Genomic DNA, 17,525 nt, shown 5'->3' with positions numbered 1-17,525 from the left:
GTAAGAAAAGAGCAAACAGGGTAGGAGGACGTCCCATTTCCTCCGCAGGCTTTCAGGCAGACTTCTGATCATGCCTTTCAAGGTTTTATTAAACCTCTCCACCAGACCATTGGTCTGGGGGTGGTAAGGAGTTGTGAACCGGTAGGTCACTCCACACTCCTTCCATATTGCCCGCATATATGCTGACATGAAGTTGGTCCCCCTGTCGGACACAACTTCCTTGGGAAAACCCACTCGGGTAAAGATTCCCATCAGGGCCCTAGCCACAACAGGTGCTGTTATGGTCCTCAGAGGTATTGCCTCTGGGTACCGTGTGGCATGATCCACCAGAACCAGGATAAACCTGTGACCAGCTGTAGTCGGTGGATCTAATGGACCCACAATGTCGATGCCCACCCTTTCAAAGGGGGTGCTAACGACAGGAAGTGGTTCCAGGGGAGCTTTCAGCTTCACCCCTGTTTTCCCACTGGCTTGGCAAGACACACATGTCCGGCAGTAAGTATCGGACGACACTTTCATCTGAGGCCAATAAAAGTGTGGGACAAGACGGGCGAAGGTCTTGTCTTGCCCCAGGTGTCCTGCCAATGGTATCTCGTGAGCCAACTCTAAAAGGAAGGCTCGGTAACGTTGAGGAACTACCAAGGCTCGTGACGATCCATGTAGGGGTGCCTTGGGTTCACTGTAGAGGAGGCCATCCTCCCAGTAAACACTGTAGTTCCCTTCAACGTTCCCTGCTGCCTGGGCTTCGGCCTGTCGCCTCAGCCCCTCAAGGGTAGGGCACTCCCTCTGGCCCTGGCAGAATTCCTCCCTGGACGGGCCTCCCTCCACGTGCCACTCGGCCGGGATGGGTAAGTCCTCCAGGTTGGTAACGTCCCCCTCCGCAGACTCCTGGCCCACCACCTCCGGTGGCCTATCCGTCCTACGGGGTGGAGACGCCGAGGCAGGCTCCTCCTGTCCTCGGTTCTTCCCTTGACTGGCAGCTGGCTGGGCCTTTGTTCCAGGCTCCAGCCGGAATGAACTCCCTCTTCGGGTAGTCTCGGACCTTGTGCTAACACAGGCCCAGTCAGGTGTACCCAGCATCTCGGTGTGAGTCCGGTATTCCACCTCCTTCCAAGCGTTGTGCTCCATGTCATTGCCCAGCAGACAATCGACTGGCACGGCAGGGCTTACGGCAACTCGAAGTGAACCCGCAACCCCCCCCCATTCAAAGGGAACCTCGGCCACGGGATAGTGGCCTGTTCTGCCGTCAGCCATCGCGGCTGGGTGGAGTACATCGGGAATTACCTGCTCTGGAGACACCAGTTGGCTACGCACCATAGTCATACTGGCTCCTGTGTCTCTCAGAGCCTCCCCTCTTTGGCCGTTGATGGTGATCCACTGCCCATACTTTGCAGTATTTGCGGGCACCTGGATCTTAGGAACCATCTCCCGTTCTCCCAGGGACACTAAAGTGACTCCCGCCCACTCCCTTCCCTTAGTTAAGGGCATCTCCTCCCCGAGCACTACACTAGCTACTCCGGGGGGCTTTCCTCCAGTGGGAGGGGGTGATCGTTTCTGACACTTCGGATCTCCTTTATAGTGTCCAACGCCACCGCACTCGTAGCAATGGACAACCCTTGGCTGCTGACTCTGGCCAGGATTAGGGTTTCTGGGTGGGTTAGCCTTAGAGGTGAATCCTGTTCCCTTCCCTTGGAAGTTATTTTGGGGGCCTTTGGAGAACTCCTTTTTCTTTTCCCCTCCCTCTTTCTTCTGGGGGGCGCCCTGTCCGGCCTTTTGAGTATCCCCTCCAGTCCCCCTTGTGGACACCCGGGTACTAGCCCAAATGTCCGCCTCCTCAGCAAGCTTCCGGGGACTGGTCAGCTTGCTATCCACCAGGTGTTGCCGCAGTTCAGGGAAACATTTCTCGAGCAGGTGTTCCTTCAGTACTAGGTCAAACAACTCCTCGTAGTTCCTCACTTCACTGCCCTGAATCCAACCTTCCATTGCCTTCTTCGCATAGTCCAGGAAGTCCACCCAATTCTGCGTGCCCAGCTTGTGACTACCCCTGAACTTCTGTCTGTACTTTTCAGGTGTTAGTCCAAACTTTCTGATGAGCGCCAGTTTCATGGTGGGGTAGTGGGTCTGCTCATCCTCTTCGAGGGCCAATAAAGCATCCCTACCAGCTGGAGGCATGTACTTGTACAATCCCCCTCCCCAGTACTTCTCCGGAACCCCATGGGCCCTCAGTGAGACCTCATAGGCCGCTAGCCACTTGGCGATATCGTCGCCCACTCCATAGCTAGCCACTATGTCCTTTGGCAGGTAAGGTTTGGATTCCCTGGTGTTCTCTTGGGTTTGGCTGCCACCATTAGGAACAGGTTGTGCCCCGATTCTCAAAATCTGAAGATCTATTTCTTTCAGTCGCAATTCATGGGCCATCCTCTGCTCCTCTTTCTCCTTTTCCAGCCTTGCTAAGTCCCATGTGAGCTGTCTCTTCTCTCTCCGGTCTGCTAACTCCACTTCGGATAAGCCCCCACTAGAGACAGTGCTGCCCTTCCTAGAAAGTGTCCTGGGCCCTGCGGACAGGTTCCCCACCTCAGGTTGGTACATCTCAGCCCCCTCAGGGTCAGGCTCTCCATCCCTGTCTTCTTCCTCAGCCTTGCTTTCCCTGCGTGCCTCCCCCCAAGCCCTTAAGCTGGTTTGGAGTGCACCCTTCTTTGCTCCTGGGGGACAGTACACCCCCTCTCGCTGGCAAAACTCCCTGAGTTGGGCCACAGTGTACGTGTCTAGATTTTCAAGAACAAACTCCATCTTGCCCACTCAGGTTAGAGGACAGGTTTTGTGCAGTAACACTGCAGGGGGGTACCTTTAATAATACCTCCTCCCACCACCAGAGTAAATTTGGAAAAAACAAAAACCCACAATTAGGAAGGCCGCTTTGAGAAAACTCCCGGTGTAGGCCTATGGACTACCCACAGTTATTGTTGAGTATACGTAGGCACAGCTCTATCCCACCACTGAACACCAATTTATGTTGGAAACTGCCCACTCCCACTCCACAGGGTGGTGGTGGACCTTCCCGACACACTGTGGTAGCTTGGCTCGAGTGGTCAGGAAACAGGCGCAGTGCTAAGCATACAATATACCCATACAATAACCATGCGTGCATCCGTTCCAAAAACGACTCTACACCGTAAAAATTATGAAAATATTCTTCTTTATCTTTTTCTCTTAGTTGCTGATTGGGAAAATAAATAACAATCACAATATACAAATTCTTAAATAGAGCAGGTCAAATAAATATTTGCTGTTCGCTGAAATAAATAGGGGTGATCATAAATAACAGGACATAAATACAAGTGCAATATATACAGACAATTAAATACTTTGAGGTAATAAATACTGTACCAATAAATACTGTACCAATAAATACTGTACACCAACAAGTCCTGTGGACCTATAAATACAGTGCAGCAATAAATAGATAAGAACTTAATAAATACAGTATCCCCAATAAATAATTAGAAGTATACAGCAACACTCATGAATCAGATGACACTTCAATTCTGAAGGGCTAATTTGGCCCAGGCACAGCTTGTAGGGTTGTGGTAGGCTTGAGGGGTACTACTCCCTGGCTGAGGCAAAGGCTGAGGCCTAAACTGAGGTAGATCAAAGGGGGGGGGAAATTCCAATGCCCTGGCTTCCCTCTCCACACAACCTCTCTAGGTTAGTCCCAGTTCACCCCAGGCACAGTCAGGTGGGATTCAGCACCTCCCTAGCCCCTTAGAGTAGTCTCTCAGGTCTCCACAGGGCCTAAGGCGCCCTCTACTCCACTTACTGCCCTTTTCTGATGTTCCGACGCCGCTGGAGTCGTGTCGACGCCGTGAGGCGGTTCCGGTTCGGTCTCGGCGGCCTCGGCACAATGTCAGTTCTTTGACGACGCCGGCAGGCGGTTCCGGTCCGATGTCGGTGGCCTCGGTTCGACCTCTACCTTCGATTCGACGGCGTCGGGCAGTCTCCACACGATGTCGACTTCGGGCGGCTCCGGTCCGATGGCGCTCTCGGCTCCGATGACGTCGGCCGGCCTGGCCTCGCTGTCGACTTCCGGCGACTCCGGGGTGCGATCCTCACCCCCGACCTCCGGTGCTCCTCCTCACAGGTTCCGGGCGACTCCGGAGTGCGATCCTCACTCCCGACCTCCGGTGCTCCTCTACCTCGGTCTCCGACGACTCCGGAGGGCGGACTTCACCCTTCCGATGACGCCGCTCACTCGACCTCGGTTCACTTCCTTCTCGACCCTTGGTATTCCTCTCGACCTCCGTCGGCGCCCTCTTACGACCTCAGGCGGCTCCGGGTACGACGTCTGCTACCTCAGTCAGCGCCGCTTCTCCACCTCGGGCTCCAGGTCTTCGGCTACTCGACGCCAGACTCCAGGGAAACCAGTTCTCAGGTCAGAATCTTGCTGCTTTCTTGGTTCTAAGGCCTGTTCCTGCTGTCCAGGTCCTTAGGATGGTTTTCTTCTGACTTCTTCCCACACAGGGCTATAGGCTGGGATCCACCAGTAGGGACAAGTATCAAGGGTGGGTTTATGGACCCCACTCCAGGCACAAGTTTCCACCCCTGCTGCTTCACTCCTTCCTCCTTCACTGTTGTGCTCCTCTCTCTTCACCAGTCAGGTGCCAACTGCCAGCTCCAACTGCCAACACTCTGTCTTAACCTCCCAACATTCTAAACGGTTTCCAACTGTCACACAGTTCTGGAATCTCCTGGAAGGTTCTGGAAGGTGCTGGTAGGTTCCAGTGGATGCTGGTGATGTCACAGGAGGCCACCATTTTGTGCTTCAGGCCCTCAGACAGAAGTTTCAGGGGTAGCTAAAATGGCTCCCTGAATCTGTAGCAACACTAAAAAGTCTGGTGGTTCCCAAAAAGGAAAAATTCAAACAGGGTTTGAGGCAAAAGTGGGACAAAATAAATAATGATGAGGAGGGACCACCCAAAGGGCTGACAGGTCTAACAGTAACCCTCCCTTTTTGCCTGGTATCTGATGCAATTTTGACAGACGTGTACTAGTTCCTGCTATCCAGACCCCCAGTGCCAGATCTTTCCCTAAAACTATATAATTGTTTCCCCAATTGGCAATACCTTTACTCTTGTAAGTCTCTAGTACGTGGTACCCCTGATATCTAGGGTAAAGAGGCTAAAGAGGGTCCCTAAGGGCTGCAGCATGTATTATGCCACCATGAGGGACCCCTCAGCACCAACATGCAAACTGCCATTAGAGGCTGTGTGCCATTGTGCAGAGAAAAGTGAAGACACAACATGGCACACCTCTCGTCTGCATAGAGTATAGATATTGCCCCCCCTACATCAGGCCTTACAGCCTAAAGGCAGGGTGCACTATACTACATGTGCAGACATATCTTCATGAGCAGATATGTGATGTCCAAGTCGATCCTTAGATATTACAGGTGAACAGGAGAGCCATTTTGAGACCATGTGCTAGACACTGGTATTTACGAGTTCCCCAGCTACACGATGGCTTCACCGAAACTAGAGATGTTTGGTACCAAACATCTCTTATTAATAAACCCACACCAATTTCAGTGATTGATTTATTCATACCAACACCCAGAGGGCACCTTAGAGGTGCCCCACTGAAAACCTATGACTACTAGTTTGCTGACTGACTGGTGTAGACAAGCCTGCCATCACAGATAGGTTCTTGACCCCCTGCAGTGTGCTCTCTGAGGGCAGAAACAATGCCTGCTTCAGCTGGAGGCGTTATCACCTCCTCCAAGTGATCACCATATCAAGGCAGGAGGCTTCAGAGACCTCTGCCACTTTTGATATACGTCCAAGGCTTCACCAGACATGTGAAATGCCATCCCCTACCCAGGGCCCATTGGCACCCGGACAGGTGGGAAATGTAGCTGGTTAGGAGGCGTGTCCCCCTCTCATGTTAGTACCACCCCTAAGGTGGGCTACCTGATGTGGAGACAACTTTTAGAATTCCACCATCTTAGGTTTGGTGGAATTAGGCTCTTTGGATCAGGGTTATTCCTACTTCCCACAGGAGGTGGTCATATAAAGGGTCTAGACACCCTAAAGATAAGTAGCCCATTGGCTACTACCCGTCACTCCCTGTGACGCCCTTAAATTGGTTTTAGGTGGCCCCCCTGAGACCAGGAACTTAAATTTAACTGATTGCGGACACAAAGCCGCAATAAACAGCAGATACTGAAGACTACTGTGGACTTTTAGCACCAAACCCTGCCTGCCGCACAAAGTCGCAAAGTCCTGCAGCTGAGCTCTTGCAAAGAACCCCGGTGGCTGCCAGCACCTCGCAAATTGCCAGCAAATCTCCCTTCGAGTAGAGGAGGAACTCCCCTGCAGTCGTCAGGCACTGAATAGCAATGTCCGGTCTACCGAGTTGCCGCTTCCTGGCCCGCCCGACTCAGGAGCTCCCCAGGAAGAGGACCTTGTGCTACTGGACGTCAGTTCTGCCCCGCTCCCAACACCTCCGCAAAGTGAGAGGACACCAGGACCAACCGGAGCCGCACAGGACCAATAACCAGGGCACTTGACCCCTTGCAGCAAGCCAAGACTGTGAGAGGCCAGTCGGGACTCCAAGACAAAGCAGCCGTCGAGGGACATCAGCACCGCTAAGACCCACTTTCAGAGTGGCCCAGGGTTAGAAATTGGGTCTCTAGTAGGCAGTCAGTATGCACCCTGTCAAAGTAGGGTCCCTCACTCTAGTCAGGGTAAGAGGATCACACAGCCAAGATAACCCCTGCTCACCCCCTTGGTAGCTTGGCACGAACAGTCAGGCTTATCTCAGAGACAATGTACATACACACACATGGTAACACAGTGAAAACACTACAAAATGAGTCCACACCAGTTTAGAAACATAGTCAAGATTTATCTGACTAAAACAAGACCAAAACAACAAAAATCCAACATACACAAGTAAAGATATCACATTTCAAAGGTTCAATAAGTCTTAATCTATAGAACTCAATAGAACTCAATAGATGCGGGTGTTTTAGTACAAAGTACCTACGATGCGTCAAACAAAGACTATGGAGGCCACATGGGAGGTGAGGCGCCGGAAAACAGTGATGCCCTGGTTCCATACTACACAGAGGAGGTGACGCACCGATTCTGTACTGGCAGAGGAGGGGATGCGTTGGTTCCTTGCTGCTAGGCAGGGGAGGTGATGAGTCGATTCCTTGCTGACATGGGAGGTGATGCATTGACTCCTTGCTGACAGGGGAGGTGATGCATCGATCTCCGGAAACGCAGCCTCGGATCCTTACTGCTGGCCAATGTCAATGAAGAGACAGCGTCAAAGTACGATGCGTCAAGAAAACAGCTGCTGAGAGTCGATGAGTGGATTTTCTCTCCAGTTTGCACTTTCTAGGGCCCAGGAACTGGATTTGGCAAGTCAGGGCACTCAGCAGAAGAGCCTAGGCACTGGTAGGTGAAGTCTTTGATGGGCCTGAGACTTCTTAAACAGAAGGCAAACATGTACAAGCCCTTAGAAGCAGGATTCAGAAAGCAAACTCCAGTGCTCTCACTCCCAGGACAGAAGCAGCAGGTCACCAAAACAAAGCAACAAGAAGTGCCAGTCCCTCCTACAGCATCCAGGCAGAATGTCCTTTAGTCCAGAAGTATTCTGATTTTGAAGTGTCAGAGGTCCAATACGTATACCACTTTCTGCCTTTGAAGTAGGCAAACCTCAATGGAAAGTCTTTGTAGTGCACAATACCCTGCCTTTCCCTGACTTAGGTCCAGACTCACTACAGGAGGGTAGAGACAGCTTTGTGTGAGGACAGGCACAATCCTATTGAGGTGTCAGTGACAACAACTCCCACCACTCTAGCTCAGGAAGGCCCAGCCTGGTGATGGCCCATCAGGAAATGCAAGGCACACCTCCGCTCCCTTTGTATGACTGTCTAGAGTAAATAAACAGAAGCACAACTGTCAGCCGACCCAGATGTGGATTGTACAGACAGGCAGAGGCACAGAATGGTTAAACAAGAAAATGCTCACTTTCCAAAAGTGGCATTTTCAAACAAGCTATGAAATGAGAAATGAAATTAGCAGTATTTCATTTTTACGACATGTAAAACGCTTATGCATATGCCCTACCTTTTAAATACACTGCGCCCTATCCATAGGGCAGCCTTGGGCCTACCTTAGGGGTGACTTACATGAAGTAAAAGGGACGGTTTGGGTCTGACAAGTGGGTGCATTTGCCAGGTCGGAATGGCAGTTTAAAACTGCACACACAGACACTACAGTGGCAGGTCTGAGACTTTTTTGCAGGGCTACTAATGTGGGTGGTACAATCAGTGCTGCAGGCCCACTAGTAGCATTTGATTTACAGGCATACCTGGTGCACTTTACTAGGGACTTTTCTAGCACATCAAATGTGTCAATCGTGGATAAACCAATGACTAATATAATTTACACAGGGAGCACTTGCACTTTAGCACTGGTCAGCAGTGGTAAAGTGCCCAGAAGTCCTAAAACCATCAAAAATGAAATGCAGTGCACAGTCAAAAACAGGAGGTCCGAAGCAAAAAGACTGGGGAATCACACCAAAAGATGCCAGGCCTAACATCCAGCTGTCCTGATTTTTGCACCCTCAATTGGCGAGACAGACGGCCACAAGCTCTAGGGCGCACAGTTGTCCCATGTCCCTTTACTGTGCAAGAAGGGCTGGACTTCTGAAACTCCTGGGTGGACCTTTAACTAGTTCACATGGATACATTTATCCACAATAATGGTGGCATGTACTTAGCTGCCAAAGTTACTACTCTCACTCTCCAAAACATTAAATGCTTAATTGCAGTAGAGCACATCTCCAAACCACATGTAACGACTCTCATATAGACCACTCTACAAGCCACACCTTTACCGACCATACACACAGAAAGGGCGTGAAGGAACTCAAAGCAAAATATGAAAAGTTTGTGACCCCAGAGATATAAAGTGCTACAATACACATTTAAGCCATATACATTGTGCACAATATGCAGCAGCTATGTTCCCTTTGTAATGTTACCTCTACTCTGTTAGGAAATTTTAAAAAAATGCTACCACTTGTGCCGAGTACACAAAAAATTAAGGACGATGGTACGTTTTGTGTCTGCAGATGGCTGTCCATCTGTTTTATTCTTTTAAGATGATTTCTTGACTAAAATACCTAGTTATGCTGTTGCATCTGTTGTTACCAAGAGTGGGTTAAACCCTTTTTCAATAGCATTTATCGGAGGTCTTGAATTGGAACTAATGGAAAAGCTTTTTTAGCTGAAGGTGGATTGCTGCAGTTATTTTGGCAATAGCCATGCTCCTGTGCATCTCTATTATGCATAAAAGCACTGGGCACCAACAAAGAGGAGTATCACTTTATGCTAAGCACCTGGCTTAGCCTCAAGGGTCTGCTTAAAAAGTGGATGTGGAAAACATGAGAAAAAAAAATCATCTTAGTGTGCTGAAAATGTAGTATGAAAATTAAACCCAGAAGATACATATTGTGAGCAAGCTCTGTCATGGCGCCTCAGTAATGCACAAGCACGGAAAGCCTTCACAGATGTTGCGGACATACAACGTACTTTTCAATCCACTACTACTGCTGCTCTGTATAGTTGTCAGGATTTAGGATGATTTGCATGAATAAAGTGACTGTTATAAGGAAAATGTACTTTGTCAGTTTGATAAACAAAGGAACGAAAGGCCGATGTATTGGTGTTGGAGTTCGATGGCAGGATACAGATGTTTCAGCTCATGGTCCTTAGTGAGTAACATGCCACTCTTCGACTGGGCATTCTTCTTGAACAAACAGTCTCAGACTTGCTGTATTTCCTGGTATCATCATAATGTTCCAGCCTCATCCTTTAGTAATCCTCAGAATTCTTGAGGTTCCTCTGCAATATACCCTGACAAATAGTATACACTTGAATGTTGTCCGAGTTGTGGATATATCGGTAAATAAGGTCATGAATCTTCTATGCACTTCTTTCTGCCACAGGAAAGGCACTTTACAATATGCTAAATTGGCCGTAAGAAAATTGAAAACACAAAACTGAAAGTGAATAGTAGCAAGCTGACTGCACTGGAATGTATACCAAGAAAAAAGGTAAAATTCTCTAATCACGAACGAGAGCGGAAAGGCAAGGCATACTATTCTAGAATTTTACTGACTGGAGCCAGAAAAGAAAAAAAAGAAGGAAAGAATCAAGTATAAGGTACAGAAGGACAGTGGAGGTCCGACTCCCTTAAGGTGTAGGGTTTCTTTTTCAGCTTCATGAAGCTGCTGCCTCTAGCCCCAATTGCCTTTATTTTCTTTATTATGAATAAAGGGGTTCGAAAAATGTTTAGTCAGTATTCTCAATTTCCCTTTAGCGGGATTTCAAATTTGACTGCCTTTTGACAAAGCGTTATTTGTTTCTGAAGGCTTTTCCAGAATGCATGGAATAAGACCATCTAATCCAGGAACAAAAAAATATATATATAATTTTCATTCTTATAAGAAATGCTCATTGCCTGAAGTGACTGCCGCTTTTGTTGGGTTTCTAACGCACAAATGCAGCTATAAAGCACTTGAATAAACCCTTGCTAACAGACACCTCTGAGAGCTGCACACTAACATGTAACTTATTATGAGCTTTTGTTGTTCAGTGAGTAAAAACGTTTTAAGTTCTGTGATTCGAAAACAAATAATTGCATGTTTTTCTGGTTCGATGGATGGTCAAAATCGCCAGCGATCTGGTTCTTCCAAAACAATTTAGGAATCAAGACAGTGGATTCGATTTTCTCCCATATCACCATCCAGGTGGCATCAAAATACATAAACTGCGACATTTACATTACAATGAAAAAGTGGACAAAACGGGTCCATACCCTGACGATTTTTTCTAATCCGCTTTGCTTGCAGAATCTGTTTTTTGCATTCAGCAATTTTTTCATGAGCAGCCGCAATGTTATTTTCTAGGAGTAAAAGAAATATGAATTAAAGACAGCAACAGATTGAAAGTTAGAACTGGTACAAAAGAGAATGCAGGGCATAAAATGAACAAATTGATGAAAAATATGAATACTAATAAGGCAGGAGCACACAACAGCTTGAGACATTTGGTTATTCCAATATCCATTCATTTCTGATTTTATGCCGAGACTGACCGGTTAATTCATGCTACCAAGGGCCATATTACAAGTATAGGTGCTATTTATTGCACCTGGTAAATAACGATACCACGAGGATGGTTATTTATTAGGTGCGATAAATAACAACTATTACGAGTTTCTGGGGATTAACAAGTGTAATTTGCTGTTTAACACACCAAAATTAGCATGATAAGTTAAGTACCATATGGTTTCCCCTGTTAAATTTTGGCAGGTATGACCGGTCGAAACTTAACAAAGGTTGAGGTATTGAACGTATTTGAGAATTAGCGGATGCATTAAATAACACTCAACTCGTCGTAATTCTGACCCATGTGTAAACAGGGGTGTACGCAAGGGTCAGAAAAAAATGACTGACTCTTAACCAGACCCTTAGTATTGCTTTCATGGTACATCAGGTGAAGTTTATTAAAATTCTGTACCCAAGAAGCAGAACATAAGGCCTGTAGGAGCTCACGTGAAACAGCATAAACAGACAACATATTATTAAACACTGTCATATTAAAAGTTACTAAGCTGTATTTGGAAAAGGCAAGGGAGTGGGATACCAGATTTCTAATAAGATGGTAACACAATTGTACTAAACAACGGGACTACCCAATGTATGGACACTTACGCATGCAGCAATAAAAAACTATAATCTTATAACCAAGAGGCAGAAAATCAAATTTAACATATGGAAAACACTCTTTGGAAAATAAAATCCAAACAAGAGAGCAGAACAATTAAGCTATTTCTAAAAGGAAATGCCTTTCAGAAGTCCATCAAGGTCCTTCATTACCTTTGGGAAAAAAGCCGAGCAACAAAAAAGTGGCTTTTTCCATTGATGTATGCCAATGTCTTCCAGGACACTTTGTGAACAGATATTGAAGTATCATCATGAAAATGCCAGAATATTGAGCTATAGTGCCCATGGCCAATAACGTGTGTGCAAAGAAACACAGAAGAAGCCATGAATGTAAAGTGCTGCTGATGAACAGGTAATGTCAGTATCAAGAGTATACAAGTATTTATTGATCCATTACACTACTTTATCTTCCGAGGGATGCACCTCTGGTTGTCTCTGTTAAGCAGCAGAGGTGCAAGCACAAATCTCTACTTTTTGCGATTCCCCCTTATAACTGAAGGTACTTGGATGGCCGCCTTCTTCTATGAACAATTTGTTTCTCTCCAGGTGAGCATTGCCATAAAAGTGATTTTTGTACATAGTCCTTGGTTTCCATCAGTCTGTACGTATCTTGGACGTGCAACTGGCATACAGGTAGGTAGGAGAGTGGCAAGAGCGGTCTAATCTACATGCTGGCTCGTTACTTGCAGAATAGCAGGGACTCTTCGATTGAAGTCCTTTACATACTCACACCTAAGGCAAGACCACCTGTAATCGCCCATTCCAAATTTGCAAGTTCACTGCAGGACTTTGCCCTACCTTACTCAAGAGATCACATGTTGGAACACCAACAAGTAGATTCACTATTCCAGCAGGCAGCTTTGCTATCTCAATTTAGAAAAGATGACCTTCTGTACCATACAGGGTTCATGTATAGCTGAACCCTCACAACCCTCTATGCCAGAAAACATGCAGCTCACTCTACCCAGGGGACGTCAGCTCTAAACATACAAGCAGGTTTGCGCTGAAAAAAGCTAAAAAAATAACAAGAGTTAGCCATTTCTGCTGCCCTTAATAATTGCCATTCGCTGGTTAAACAGTAATGGAATACTGAATATGTTCGCCTAGGGAGAAGGACATATTTTTAGTTGAGGACTCCTCAGCCAATGCTATCTCCAACGGCTTTACAATCCTATATCGGAAAAGAGGGCATACAAGAGGAGGTAATGCAGCTGTGATTTTCCAAGAAACGCTATTGTGGAAATTAATTATTTATTGCGATACGCACCTCCCGGTCTTCCTGGTGTGCATCTGTAAACTCTCTAAACAATGGCCATCAGTTGTTTTGGTTGGATAAAGGCATTTTAAATACCATGCCGATAGGTATCAAACGCTCTCGATTTCCTCCAGCATTTGGGATGGGGCCTCTCTGGAAGCCATGCATTTCCCTCTAGAATAAGTGAATGGAGGGGTACTTTAAGCAAAATCAAATCCTTATCTCTGGACAGCCCCTGCCTAACAGTAACATTTTGGGCAGCTGTTATCCCTTTGTTAGCAGTTCTTTAAGGTAAGCAAATTACCCATTTACTTCTCTGATTCTGGTTGTGCTATATACATATTCTAATAACAATAATGGTGTCCTTCCACACCACCTGAGGGGCACTGTGCCAGTGCCCCTCAGTTGGTGTGGAAGGACCCCATTATTGTTTTTAGGATTCTGTCCTGAAACTGCATGCATCATCTTCTGGTTGGAAGCAAATTCTATTGCTCCCTCGTTTTAGTGCACCCAAAGCAGAAATGACTTGCGGTGTCCAACAGGCTTTTCTTTAGCACACGTATTATTGAACAGGTACATGCGCCCTTCCCCAGTCCAATCTCCTCAGTCTTTTAGTTGTAAAGCCATTTCATATGCGAACACCAAATGTATCTTCGGCTGGATAAACAGGATCTAGTTTGAAGACTAAAGATTGCATAGAGGCTGCTCACTCGTGAACGAGTCACAACTTCCTGAAGCTGAACAAGGAGGAAACTGAACTGCTACCCATGGGCAACACATCGTGACAACACCCCATGCCTGGAATGCATAGGGCAGCCCCCTCTTTTTGCTGCCAAAGTAAATATTCTGGCAGGAGTGTTGGATTGGGAGGTTTCACTAAAGTTCTTGCCTTGGCAAACACCTGCTTTCGGCAGCTTTACACACTGAAACAAGTGCTCCTGTTCTGTGGTAAGCCCACACAGAGTCTACTGCTCTTGGCATGGTATCCAAAATAAAACTACCGCAATGACCTCGATCTGGACCTACCAGCATACCTAGAGGCTACCTGACAGTCAGCTCAGAACTTCAGTCAGAGTAGAATGAGGATAACTCAAGTTGAAACACGTTTTGAGTCCAACAGATCTGCACTGTCTGGCTGTGGAGCAGGGCATCCAATTTAAGTCTCTTCTGTACTATCTCTACCTTTTTATGGTTTACAGATATTCGAGGTGGCTACTGTGACTCACCCACATAATTTGCCAAAGCATTCACAAGTCTTGCAACCAATATCTGCTGCATGTTCCCAAAACTAGCAGGACCCGGTAACATTTCCTTCACGAACTGGCTCCAGAGCAGAAGCGCAACTCGCAACTAGAGCCAAATTTCGGGGGGGGGGGGGGGGGGCTACTAGAATACTAGAAAATTTCAGGGGGGGATATCTTCCAGCAATAGGCAGCTTGGAGGTGCAGGGGCTTTCAGAAGGGGTGAAAAAACAACAAAGCTGCGTTAACAATTAAATGGTCTTTTAAAGACCTGTGAAGTACTCAGGTGCGGCTGCGATAAGACAGACTGTGTGTGCCCGGATAGCTGTCTCAGCCCGGTTTGACACAGACGACAGGAGGGGCTGAAGCCCTTTGAGCCCTATTGGCGTTGCGCGCCTGCTCCAGAGGTTTGTAAGAGTTCGTCCATAAAACTGAAAATAATGGAGAATCACTGTAGTTTTATAAAATAATTGAAAACCATTTTCTTTTCTTATATTTTGATTGACAAGTAACGCTGGGCGTAGTTCGCGAAGTAGCACTACGCGAAGCTACACAAAGTGCACTTCGCACTACGCGAGCTACGCATAGCACTTCGCGAACTGCGTAGTACCTTGTTCGCACTGTGCCAGATGTCGTTTTCAATGATTGCACAGTGCGGACAAGCAACCGGCACTGTGCAATAATTGAAAACGGCATCTTGCACAGTGCGAGCTGTAGTTTTCTGCCGCTCGAGTAGATTTTTACTCGAGCGGCAGCTTTCTCAACGCGGACTGGTAGTTTCTCATCGCGAGCGGTCGCGAGCATACGAGACCTCTCGCAATGAGAAACCTGACCTCCTCGCGTTGAGAATCTCGCCGGGAGGTTTATTGTCCACGCTCGCGATCGCCAACTTGATGTTTCTGATCGCGAACGAGGAAAAAGTCTCGCCAGGATGTCATTTTGCTTGCTCGCGGTCGCCAACTTGACATTGAGGACCGCGAGCAAGCAAAAAATGACCACTGCACTACGCAACACTACGCTACGTGTGTTCGCACTGTGCTACGTGCAATTCGCGTAGTGCGAAGTAGCGCAAACTACGCGAGCGTAGCGTAGTGCTTTGCCCAGGCTTATTGACAAGTCTGTTGCGCCTCTCTCCTATATCTGCACAGCCCCAAAGAATAAGTTGTTGCGCATGCACTTTATAATGAATATCTCTGGGACAGCTAAGATAATAACTGATGGGTACTTTGACAGAAATTCTGTTCTTATTTGCTACATGGGTCAGTTAGAATGATTATCAAAGCAATGAAGAACAGGCTGCCAAATAAATTATGTTGTGATGATTACAAAGCATATTTTTTATAAATGAGTAAATAGACCTTCAAATCATTTCAATTCCACACAGAGAGGGAGGGAGTTTTTCTTTTAAAAATTCAGACCACTACAAATCTATAATTAATCTGCAGCTTATTTCACTCAAACCATAATGATTTCAAAGCTTTGTCGGTCAAATCTCTTTGAAGATCAATAAAAGTATGACTAATAGAACCAATGCAACAAACGTAAGCATAAGCATGCTTAAAAGAAAATATAGGAATAGAGAAAGAAAATATTCTCCGTGGAGAATAATACTTCACCACAGATAAAAAGCACACCAACTATATTCAATGCATGCTTTAATGTGAAATGGTTATGTTCCTAGCAAAGGATTAAGAGATCTTTCCTTGCTGACCCATACCAGTTGTGCAATCTGCATGGAAAGTACTATTTGGCTTTAACCTTCCATAACAAAAGGGAAAGAAATACATGAGCGCCCTTTTCAAATACACACAACAACACTGCCCAAGGAACTAATGGTCATATGGTTGCATAAAATGATGACTGCTGGCACACAAAACGGCCATTATTTCAGAGCTGGACGAGATTGCGGGCTGTCACTGGGAAGTGATAAGACACGTGACTGGAACAGTGGGCCAAGACTTGAAGTGTGGTCATCGCCGTGGAAAACAGATAAAATGCCGACAGACCTTTGCTCAAAGGGTCAAAAATAACCTTGTTATGCCAGGAAAAAGAACACATCAGCACAAGGCATACTCAGATGAGGGGAGGCGTGGTAGGTGGGAGTTGTGTTAGAGAAACAATCATTTAAAAATATATATATATATATATATATATATATATACTCAATAATTAAGGAGTGGAGTGCAGTACTTTGCAAAAAGTAATGATTAAAGTAAGATTACAAGCGGTGACACTTTTAATAAAAAGTAAGCTGAAAGACTGATCTCTTTACCTATGTCTGTGTAGATTTTTTCATAATTCTCCATTTCTCGAAGGTTCATATCGTACACAAGTAGAGTTTTTCCCATGGAAAATTCACATTGAGACAATGTAGCAAGCATACGCTGGTACTGAGTATACCTGATGAGAGGTAAAAGGAATGAAAATACAACATTTAAGTAAAAAATAACAATAGATCACCTTGTTGGTGGAAAAGATTTCATAGAAACGAAACGTCCTTTATTGCTCAGACTTAAACATACATAACAATTTTCAGTCAAGGAAAGCATAAAATCTTCACAAAAGTAAAGGGGCATGTGTGATTTATCTTCAACAGGATTTGTACATTTGATAGGGTGACTGGGGGTATAAACAGTGCTTTAAATGGCCCAGTACTGTCCGGTACGGAGTACCGGCACTTTTTTTTTTTTATTTTGGAGGAGGAGAGTACCGGCACTTCTCAAGAGAAATGCAAAACATTTCATTGTAGAGTACCGGCACTTCTCAGAAACAAGCAGGTTCTCTGAACCTACACCTTTATTTTTCTATCTCAAGCACTGGGTATAAATATTGGAATGTGCTCTAGTAACGAGGATAATCAACATTCACACGTACTTTGCCATACCCATTGCTGAAGGGAAACGCCTCGAATCTTGCAGTTTTCAGGAATCCCACGTCTAACCATTTTACTACACGGAAAGCGCAGCTGACGTTTTGATAAAGAACATTTTATCTTTTCAATGTCTTTCCATCTATGTCCGGGAGATGGCGCTTAAAGACCTCTAGAGCCAAGAAATCGAAAATGCACAACTTGGCTGATCTTCTCACATCCAACTTACTAGCTAGTGTTATATATGGGCAAAACTTCTTGGCACAAGTAGAAACAGTTTTTAAAGCTAAAGCAAAATGGAACCATAACGCACCCAGTAAAAAGGTATCTATTTGCACGTGACTCGTGTGCAATTCCACAT

The 17,525-nt window shown here is 46.2% G+C and overlaps 1 protein-coding gene across 1 annotated transcript in view; it reads right to left on the bottom strand.

Moving 5' to 3' along the window:
• THOC7 (THO complex subunit 7) overlaps positions 1-17,525 on the bottom strand; it is an 89,957-nt gene that overhangs the window by 41,218 nt on the left and 31,214 nt on the right. The window contains exons 3-4 of the mRNA XM_085624703.1: positions 16,568-16,695; positions 10,890-10,976 (exon numbers count right to left, since the gene is read on the bottom strand). Coding sequence (XP_085480829.1) covers positions 10,890-10,976; positions 16,568-16,695 — 215 coding nt within the window. The remainder of the gene's footprint in view (positions 1-10,889; positions 10,977-16,567; positions 16,696-17,525) is intronic.

This window comes from Triturus cristatus, chromosome 9 (assembly GCF_964204655.1).
Source record: "Triturus cristatus chromosome 9, aTriCri1.1, whole genome shotgun sequence".
Taxonomy (NCBI): domain Eukaryota; kingdom Metazoa; phylum Chordata; class Amphibia; order Caudata; family Salamandridae; genus Triturus; species Triturus cristatus.
This window is presented reverse-complemented; position numbering and strand designations above follow the sequence as displayed.